This window comes from Apium graveolens, chromosome 2 (genome assembly GCF_009905375.1).
Source record: "Apium graveolens cultivar Ventura chromosome 2, ASM990537v1, whole genome shotgun sequence".
NCBI classification, from domain to species: Eukaryota; Viridiplantae; Streptophyta; class Magnoliopsida; order Apiales; family Apiaceae; genus Apium; species Apium graveolens.
The window spans coordinates 253,028,071-253,039,092 of NC_133648.1; the positions used below are offsets into that span (position 1 = coordinate 253,028,071).

General features: G+C 38.1%; 1 protein-coding gene across 1 annotated transcript; it reads right to left on the reverse strand.

Annotated features, from left to right (window-relative positions):
- Nucleotides 1-762: 762 nt before the first annotated feature.
- LOC141706252 (formin-like protein 8) lies at nucleotides 763-3,307 on the reverse strand. The gene is made up of 2 exons (XM_074509063.1): nucleotides 2,454-3,307; nucleotides 763-2,217 (listed from the first exon to the last, which is right to left on the reverse strand). Exons 1-2 carry the CDS (start codon nucleotides 3,245-3,247, stop codon nucleotides 888-890), a joined length of 2,124 nt encoding a protein of 707 aa, XP_074365164.1. The 5' UTR covers nucleotides 3,248-3,307; the 3' UTR covers nucleotides 763-887.
- Nucleotides 3,308-11,022: the final 7,715 nt, after the last annotated feature.

An 11,022-nucleotide genomic window follows, 5' to 3' on the forward strand; every position in this document is an offset into this window, starting at 1 on the left:
TACTTAAATTCTGCATTTTTAATCTCTCATCCACATGCATGTCTGTTGCAATCATCCTTTCCTGGAAAATCAGTTGCAAATGACATTCCAGAATTTGTTTCAGGATAGTAATCAGTATCATAATCTATACGAAGTAGATACCTATATCGAGAGTCTAGTTTCACCCTATCTCTGAACTGGAGCTTGCAGCTTATGATTTCAATATACACAGACTGTTACTTTGTTGATTTACTTTAGTCTTTGAGCTTTCAAATCTCTTTATAGCTAGTTAGTAGTCGATTCTGCTTCCATATATACGGTATTCCTCTCTTAATCTGAGTTCTACGATATAGATAATTTCAATTTCTATGTTTATACTATTAATTGCTGGCCAGGTAAAACCATACATTGATTCCTTGAAATGTAGACTACTGGATGCTTCTCACTCTCGGTAACAAGAGGTCAGGGGTTCTCTCTCACTTGCTCGTATGTTTTAAGGTACATTACGTCTCCCCATCTCTGCATTTATTCTATCTTCGTTATATTCATTATGCAGCATAAGGAAGAAATCTTTCAACTTGTTTTTAGTGACATCAATCAATTTACTTATCCCGATTAGGTTCAGAACAATGTGTGTGCGCTGCACTTCCCCAGAGATCGTCCCCATCCCCTATTTTGTGTACTTAATTTAGAAAAAAAATTGATTAACTTATAACTGATTGTTTAGGTGTATTTTTACTTCTTACTCGCAGAAAATCATAAGTATCGACAAAAAGAAAAAAATAAATAGAATGGGAAAACTAATTAACAATAACCAGACCTGAAATTGAACTCTTCTTCTATCCTACTTTCTAAAAGTTTTCACCTATGAACAGCTGTAGTGTTTTTTCTGGTACTAAACTTGAAAATTACATAATGATACTATCATTACCTGAATCTCTCGAACTGCTCTTTGACGTATCTGACATGAAGTTTGCTGGCAATAAAGGGAACTTTGCAGAATTTTTGTAAGCAGTGGAATTTGATGTATGTTCAGTTTTCCTCTTCTGCATATTTCTGGTTATGTCAATACAGGCCTGATCAACCATTGCAAGAAAATCTTTAACTATGACGAATAGCTGAAGTGGTTGCGCCATTATGTCCTTTGAGGCTCCTGCTTGATAATATTCTGTTGTTCGCTTGACAAGCTCCATAATAGTTGTGAATTCTTTCCTTGCTACTCTTAATTCTCCTTCACTCGCGTCTAGGAAGGTTTTCATCTTTTTGATGAAACCTTCTCCTCCACCACTAATTGCACATTCACCAACAAGTTTTCGTATTTCTGCAACATTGTCAGATAGAGTTGAAGAAGCTTTGTTTAAGGCATCATAGTCTAGTGTTGCAGATTTCTTTACACTAGAGAATTGAGAACTAATGCCACCTACAATCGGCAAGCCAAGCATTATGTATTCATTTTCCATGTCCTTTATTTGCATAGGTTTTTCCAACATTTGACCACCATAATTTCTGATGCTGCTGCTGCTGCTGCTGCTGCTGTTCAAGCTGCGGCTTTTATTGATCACACAACGTTTTCCTTCTGCTCGGACTACTTCTTCCACAACAAAGTGAAGCAATGTAGTGTTCCCATCTGTACTTTTTACATCAGAGAGTTTTTGGAGAAAAGTCAAGTTGAAAGCTTTTGTATTTCCATGTGAAGTCTCTGCATTCATCTGATTTCCAGCCTTAAGAACAGCTTCAATAAGTTTCGGTAATAGCCCACGAGTTCTGAGCTCCTTGCAACCAGATTCAAGTGTTTGTAAAGATTGTTTAAGAAAGAGAACCTGGGAATCATAATTTGATCCAACCAACATAGCATTAAATCGAGTGAATGCAGATGGAACGGCCTTAAGGACATGATAGAGGAATGACTCAGCATCAGCAAGTCTTGTGTGATCATCATCAAATGCAAGAATATCTGACACTTCTTCTGTAGTAGGGGCTATTCTGTTGAGCTTTTCAAGAATGTTGACATCTAAATCTTGGCCTTCAGTGAGAGCGTCGATTATTTCTTTGCGTGAAACAGATAGAGATCGGAGTATAATTGATATGTCTTGGGACTTTCTGGCATCAAGAATGAAAATCTTAGAAGGTGGACTATTTCTTTCTCTTTTCGGGCTTGACATATTACCAACTCTTTTGGGAGATTTTCGATTAGTTGCCACTGATCCAAAAAGAGCTTCCATAAGATCACCATCAGCCCTGTATAGTGAAAAAAAATTAAGAAGCGTGTTAGACAAAAAACTATAGCAAGGTGCTTATGTTAAAGAGTATAAGATCCTGTTCGGACCTTCCTTTACCACCTTGAGGTTTTAGTGCGACTGATTACTTAACAAAGGTATCAGAGCTTGGTTTAGGGAGGGACTCGGGTTTGAGTCCTCCCACCCCCATTAATTGTTACTTAACAGCTTATACCTCAGAATGGAAATTTTCATTACCTAAAAGAATCACCATTGACTTCGTCCCAAACCGGAGTTGTTTTCTTTGGTAAAGGTGTAGGGGGCGGCAGTTGCAGTGCTGATGGTGAAACAACTGCAGTAGGCAGCGCTGGAGTAGCACGTGAATTTGCTCGTAGTCGTAGAGATGGCGAGGAAAGTTGAACTGATGACTCCTGTCTTACCACAGGTTCAATTTGGCCTTTTTCTACATGATCCCGAGACCGAAAGGAAAAAGAATGGCCTCTAAGAAAAGGAGTTTCTTGGACTGCAGGCTTCAAAATGTTCTCCTCTTCTATATCGAAAATCTCATCTTTATTAAACGCTTCATTTTTCTCCCCTTCCAAATCTCGCAAATACCACACATCCAAGCCTTCCTCATCAACAATTACCCTCTTCATATTTTCATTGACTCTGACAAATTTATCACCTCTACGCGGCTCAATGGAGTGAATATTCCTAAAACTAGCATTAGCAGCAGCATGATTTCTCTTCTGACGCACGTGCCTGAGCACAAATACGAAAAACAATGCAGAGATAAAAACAGTACTTGCTGCTGTTGCAATAACTGCTCTCATGACAGAGTTACTCGATGAAGATCGCGGTTGAGGAGAAGCTGGAGGCTGATTATCAGGAACATCTGGTGCTGGGCTAATAGGAGGAACCTCAAACGGATAAAATGTTTCGATATTTTGAGTGTTAGATTGACAAGAACATTTAGGTAAAGTTGAAATTCTGCAGCAAATAATAAGAATGTAAAGAATAAAAGTGCATGATTGTAGCTTATTCATTTTCATGGAACTAATGTATGAAGATCTTGTTTGCAATGTGTTGTATTGTCTATCATAATTTTGTTAGATACCTCCCTGGATTTGGTCCTTTTCTGACAGAATCAATGGAAGTAGGTAACTCGTTAGTTATATGTGGTTGCCTAAGCCGCAAGTTCTGTGTATTTTCGCGAAAGAATAATGTTACGATCTCAAATTTTTTCTCAAAAATCTTTTCTATTCAATGATTTGTTGATTTGCGAGCACAAATTTTTTTTGACTAATTTGGTTTATATGCATTACAATTGAGTATATGTTCTAACAAATCTCGAAGGTGAGTTAGAATCGAACTCAGAAATGACAACAAATAAACCCTTAACCATGTGAGTTATCTCATTGCAAATATAAATTAATTCCTTTATAAAAATTTCCTACCAAATATAATTTGACACATTGCGGGGCAGTTCTCTTTCATGAAATAAGTTCATGTACCAACCAAATATTATATAAAATCATAAATTGAAGAAATCATAGATATAATTTAAAGAGAAATGTTAGAATTTTCAAAAACGTTCCTCAAAGTGGTTATCGTGTTATTTTTATTTAATTTTTAGATAGATTGAATTCAGGGTTGGTAGCAAGTTTTAGTAGCAAGTTTTATCGAGCCTTTTGAACTTTTCTCTCCGTACATAATTCATTTGCTAATATTTTATACTTTCTCCATCCCATTTATCTTAGTCACCATTTTAAATTCACGTATTTAACAATCAAGCTAAAATTACCTAACTTAATCTCAAATATGTAACATATATAACCCATAATTTGATTTGATATAAAAAAGTGATCAATATTTTTAACACGAACAAATAAGAAATTACGGTCAATATAAACGGGGACCGAGGGTGTAATAAAAATAAGAAAGATCAATTATTCATATCAATTAACTTAAGTTATAAATCACAAGAAAGAAACCATCAAACAACTCGGTTCCGGCCGACGTAACGACTAAATAAATGTGTGTAACTTTGTATAAACCCAGTTTTAAAAGTCTGACTTGCTGAACATAGTTGGTTTATGTTAGATTGGATAGATTAAGAACTATTCTAAATTGGGCTATATTATTCAAATAAATAATTAGTTTTTAGAGGATAGTGGGCCAAATAAACAATTCAATTAACAAAAATACACGTACCTGTCAAGTAATAGAAGACTTTGGGCCTTCTGAATTTTTTTTTTTGCCAAAAAGATACTATTGCATTAAAACTTCAAATCATTCGAAATTACAAGAGATAAATCTGGGTAAATATTCCCCCCAACCCAACTACGATCAGCTATAGAACTAGATTGCCTCGCTATAAAGTGAGCGAACTTGTTCGCAGATCGTTTTACAAAATTTAACGTTACTTGACGTTCTTTTAGAAGAAGTAACAAGCCCCTGCACTCATCAACCACTCTCCCCAAATAAGATAGATTGATTGTTGAGCAACGAATCGCTTGTATCAAGGCTAGACAGTCTGTTTCCAGCTCGACTACCTGCCATCCCTTATCTTTCACCCAACTCAATGCCTCACGGACACCTATAGCTTCTGCCAAAAGAGGATCTATACTGCCTTGTTTACACCTCGAGACGGCTTCAACCAGCTCACCATGATGATTACGAGCAATGAACGCGTAGCTAAACCGACTAGATTCACCAAAAATTGCAGCATCAGTATTTATTTTAACCTTACCTTCGGTTGGTAACTCCCAGTGCTCCTTTCCATCCACTTAAGTCATGAACCCAAAATAGTTGTCGAATGTTCTGTCTTGTGCACTCTTCCACTGGTTAAAACAAAGATTTGCTGATACTATCACTTCTGAGAAATCCAATCCTTTCTGGTTCCATATGATACCATTCCGATTTTTCCAAATTGCCCATATTACCATCATCACCTTTTGAACCTCCTCTTTTGAACACGTTTGCATAACTGCATCTAACCATTCTTGAATGTTTGTTACCTCTCGGATATCCCTCGTATAGCTCATTTGATTCCAGCAAGAGTTAGCGAACGGACAAAGAATGAGAACATGAAAAACACTCTCATCTGCACTATTACAAACAGGACACAAGCCATTTACTGCCACCCTTCTCTTAAGCAACTGATCTTTCGTTGGTAATGCGTCTGTTAGTGCCCTCCAAACACAGACCTTAACCTTGGCTGGAATTTTCAAGTTCCATAACTTGCGCCATAGACCAGAGTTGTCCCTCAATCCGTTAGCATTAGCTCTGTCTTGAATGGAAACATGAACGCTCTTAACTGTGTACAAACCCAACTTCTCCTTACTCCAATACCACGAATCAAAATCAGAGCCCCTAATAGGAATATCAGCTATGATATTAGCTTCTCTCTCATCAAAAATATTCGTCAGCACCTCCATATCCCACTCGCTTTGACCTGTGATCATCAAAGAAGACACATTATTCCCCTGTAGAGACTGATGAGCCGAATGTACAAAGTGATCTTCCTGATTAGGAAACCAAGGATCACTTAGAATATCAGTACTAGCTCCATCTCCTATTCTACGGACCGCTCCTGATTTTAGCAGCACCTGGGCTTCTAAGATGCTCCTCCAAACATATGAGGGGTTGTTTCCAATCTTTGCATTTAGGAAAGAACAATGAGGGTAATAGCGAGCTTTATACCCTGATTAGTGACAAGGCGCCAAGCTTGCTTGCCCAGTAAAGCTACATTGAAGTCATGCAAATGGCGAAAACCCAAACCACCCAGCGACTTACTCTTACACATAGAGGCCCAACTTTTCCAACAAATACCTCTATCTTTATTCCCTGAGGATCTCCAGAAAAACCTTAACATTAAGCCTTCCATTTCCGAGCAAATTTTCTGAGGCAACAGGAAAATGCTCATAGCATAGTTAGGAACCGCTTGAGCCACCGATTTGATTAAAAGCTCCTTTCCTCCTTTTGTTAAAAGTTTCTTATCCCAACCTTGGATATGATTCCTCATTCGATCCTTCAAATATCCGAACATTGCCGATTTATTTCTACTAATGGTATTAGGCAAGCCCAAGTACTTGGTGTGCTCATCAGCTTCGTAAAAACGTAGCAAATTACAGATAGCTTGTCTAACTTCATGGTGAGTATTACGGCTGAAAAACACAGATGACTTCTCAACATTGATTTTTTGCCCTGACGCCCTCTCAAACATAGCTAGCATATTATTAATCTGAACAGCTTCGTCGCACTTTGCTTTACAGAAAATGTATGTGTCATCTGCGAAGAACATTGAGGAGACAATAAGAGCACCTATAGCTATCTTGATACCAGAAATCAGTCCTCTTCTTTCAAAATCCTCAATCACCCCTGTAAGCCCCTCCATACAAACAAGAAACAAATAAGAGGATAATGGGTCGCCCTGGCGAATACCCCTCTCCGGAATGATATGACCAAATTCTTTTCCATCATGACTAATTTGATATCTGGCCGATGTTACACTCTCCATTAACAGATTCACCAAAACTGCTGAAAATCCCAACCTGGATAGCATTGCCTTTAAGAACCCCCATTCAACACGATCATACGCCTTGCTCATGTCCAACTTAAGAGCCATAGACCCTGTCTTGCCTTTTGTTTTTCGCTTCATGTAATGCATAATTTCTTGCGAAATCATGATGTTATCTGTGATAAACCGCCCTGGAATAAACGCACTTTGATTGCAAGATATAATGTCGTTCAGCACTGTCTTGAGCCGGTTAGCTAACACTTTAGAAGCTACTTTGTAATTGACATTACACAAAGAAATCGGTCTGAGATCAGACATACTAACAGGCACTTGCTTCTTAGGAATCAAAACAATAATAGCGTCGGGAATGTTCTGTTCAAACCTGCCATTTGTAAAGAACTTCGTCACAAGATCAACTAAGTCTGCACCAACAACTTTCCAATACTTTTGATAGAAGCCAGGGCTCATGCCATCGGGCCCTGGAGATTTATCCGGATGCATGCTGAACATCGCTTTCTTTACCTCAATTACTTCTACTGGATCTGTTAAATGTTCATTTGCAGAACTCGAAATCCTCTCACTAACACATCTGATAACTTCCTCCCAGTCTGTGTACGAAGCTTTGAATAAATCATTGAAATAGCCTTCCATAACCTCCTGTAGGCCTGAGTCCCAATTCACCTCATTACCATTACTATCTTGCAGAACAGTTATCCGATTTCTCCTTCTGCGAGTTTTGGCTGAGGCATGAAAAAACTTACTATTTTGGTCACCTTCTCTCAACCAAAGCTGCTTAGAACGTTGTCTCCAAAAAACTTCTTGCTGGCTATAAATCTCAGTCAACTTTTTTGACTCCTCTTGGTATAATTTGATCGAATTTGCATCTCTCCTTGCCTTCACTGACTTCATGACACGCTTACAATCATTTATTCTTGTTCTAAAACTACCCGTAATTTCTTTGCCCCACTTTACTAATAATTCTGAACAGATAGCAATCTTCTCGTTGAGAGTTTTCTCCTGATTAGAACTCCAGACATCCTTCACAATTTCCTCACACATCGGTTCACGTAACCACGCATTTTCAAACTTAAAACGCCTTCCTGTGACTGTTAAAGGAATACTAATTGGTTCAAGTAACAACGGGCTGTGATCTGATGTCGAGATTTCCAAATTAGATAATTTGGCCTCTGTGAAAACTTGTAAAAAACTATTGGAAACCAGAGCTCTATCTAGTTTGACTTCAATCCACTGATCAGTCCCGTGACCTCTTTCCCAAGTGTACCTATAACCTTGTAACTCCATATCATTCAAATTACAATCGTCTAAAACTGACTGGAAACCTCTGATTAACCAAATTGGATACGGGCGCCCACCCTTCTTATCCTTCTGATTCAGAACATTGTTCATATCGCCTATTAAACACCAAGGCTCGACGCTTTGATTATACAAACTCCTGATTAGAGCCCAAGTTTCCATTCTTTTAGCTCGATCCGGCTCATCATAAATTCCTGTTAACCGATACTTTTGGACACCCTTCATGTTAATCATGACATCAATATGATTTTTGCTCAGCGAGAGTAAAGTAACCTCCTCCTTATATCTCCAAAGGAAAGCAAGACCACCGCTATGCCCTTGAGAATCAACAACAATGGCACCTTCGAAATCTAGCATATCTCGAACTCCATCAACTTTATGTTTATTACAAAGAATTTCACAAAGGAAAACAAAATTGGGTTTCTTTTGGAGTACATACTCCTTAAGGAATTGTAAAGCCCATGGGGTCCCAAGACCACGGCAATTCCAGCTGAAAATGCTCATTTTGATGGGCGGACCTCTGCACCGAAGCCCGCCTGTCGCACGTTTTTTGGATCCTTGCTAATCCTTGATATTATATTAGAATCATGGTCCATATGTTCTCCTGCGTATTCCACGAGGCCCATCTGCATGTCATTATTAACGTTCCCATCCATGTCTACACCCGGCCCATATCCAGTCTTTCTTTTTTTGTTCTTGTCTACAACTGTGTTCCCTCCAATTTCGGCCTCTGCTATACCACTCCCTCCAAATGAGCTTATTGATTTTGAATAATCAGCATTTGCGCCCTTATTACCAGCTTTCTGATACTGATATATCACAATCCCCTGATTTGCTCCTGCATTAACTTTATCTTTTTTCAAAATACCGCTTTCAACAACTTCTCCCTCCTTTTCCCCCGTATTACTTTGCAAATCCCTATAATCGTGGATCTTGCTACCAATCTCGCCCATCATTCCGTCATCCTCGCTCACCTTCGTCTTTTTCGCTAACAGTTTCCCTCCATTGGAGTTTCGAATCCATTGATTCTCCCTTGCAAAGAACTTATTCTTCATTGGTGCCCTGAGAGATGCATCATACTTCTTATTTGCAGCATTGTCTTTATCATCAAACAGGATTTCATAAAATTTTTCAGAATGAGCTATCAAACCACAATAAAAACAGAAAGTTGGAAGTCGCTCATATTTGAATTTTATCCACATCCAGTCTCCTCTTGGCTTCTTAATGCACATTTGATTCTTTAGAGGCTTATAGACGTTAATGACCACCTTAATACGTAAGAACTGTCTCCATATCCCCTGGGAATTCTTTTTATCTGACTGTAAGAATCTCCCAACATAATTCCCGATCGACTTTAGAACATAATCCGTATTAAATCCCACCGGTAAATCATAAATCTGGATCCACATGTATAGCTCCTGAAGTTTGATATCAGATAGTTGTTCTCCTGAATCCAACCTTTTGACTAGTAAAACTTGATTGTTGAACGTCCAAGGACCATCGTCCAAAACTCTCTGTATATCCATTTCATGGAAGAACTTAAATAGAAAAATATTAGGAATGATTGTCTCCTCCATAAACACTCCTTTTGTTAGATATATTTGATAATGTCATGGCTAATATGTTTTATGTTTAGCTTTCAGATCTTACGTGAACAAGATAAATCAGTACTTATACTGGAAGTCAGGACTTAAGGATATCAGTACTTATATTATCAGGAGATAATCATCAGAAGATAGATATCAGAACTTAAGTGCTGAAGGACAATCAGATAAGGACATTAGCTGATTAAAGGAAAGAAGATCGAGATAAACATAAGAAGAGATATGCATGAAGAAGGAATTCCGTAAAGAATGGAATACTTGGAAGAAAAGATATCTGATTGATATATTTTAGGAAGCAGAATTATATTCCATATCAATTAGCGATTATCTTGTAACTGTGTAGTATATAAACACAGGCATAGGGTTTACACTATAAGTGTTATCATTATCGAAGTTATTATTCTTTATAACCCTAGCAGCTCTCGTGATATTTGTTCATCACTGAGAGGTAACAGTTCCATACTGTAACAGAGTTTATTGTTTCAATAAAGTTTGTTTTCTGTTACTTGAGTTCTTAAAGTTCGATTTGAGTGTACTATACACTGTATTCACCCCCTCTACAGTGTGTGTGTGACCTAACAATTGGTATCAGAGCCTATCTGTTAACTTACATATAGTTAAAGATCCAAACACAATCATGTCGGACACAGAAACTCCAACTAAGCCTACCACAACTGAGGAACCACCAAAGACACTAATTCAGAGTCGGTATGAGACCATCAGAGTCCCCATACTGAGACCATCTGAATATCCCATATGGAAGGTAAGGATGACCATGTTCCTGGAAGCAACAGATCCAGAATACCTGGATAGAATCAAGGAAGGTCCTCACAAACCAACCAAACTCGCTGTTGCAGTTACAGGTGAAGCAGCAATGACCGTACCAAAGGAGAAGAGTGATTATACTGCTGAAGACATAGCATCAATTGCTAAGGATGCTAAGGTACGACACTTACTGCATATTGCCATTGATAATGTAATGTCAAACAGGGTAATCAACTGCAAGACTACTAAGGAGATATGGGATGCTCTGGAAACAAGGTGTCACGGAACTGACACAATTAAGAAGAACAGGAAGACAATACTCACTCAAGAGTATGAACACTTTGACTCAAAGACTAATGAGTCATTGAATGATTTATATGATAGATTTGTCAAACTTTTGAATGATTTGTCATTGGTTGATAAAGAGTATGATCTTGAAGATTCAAACCTTAAGTTCATGTTAGCTCTTCCTGAATGCTGGGATTTGAAGGCAACGACAATAAGAGACAACTACAATCTTGATGAAACAACTCTTGACGAAATCTATGGAATGCTCAAGACTCATGAGCTGGAGATGGAACAAAGAAGCAAGAGGAAAGGAGGAAAGTCAAGGACAATCGCT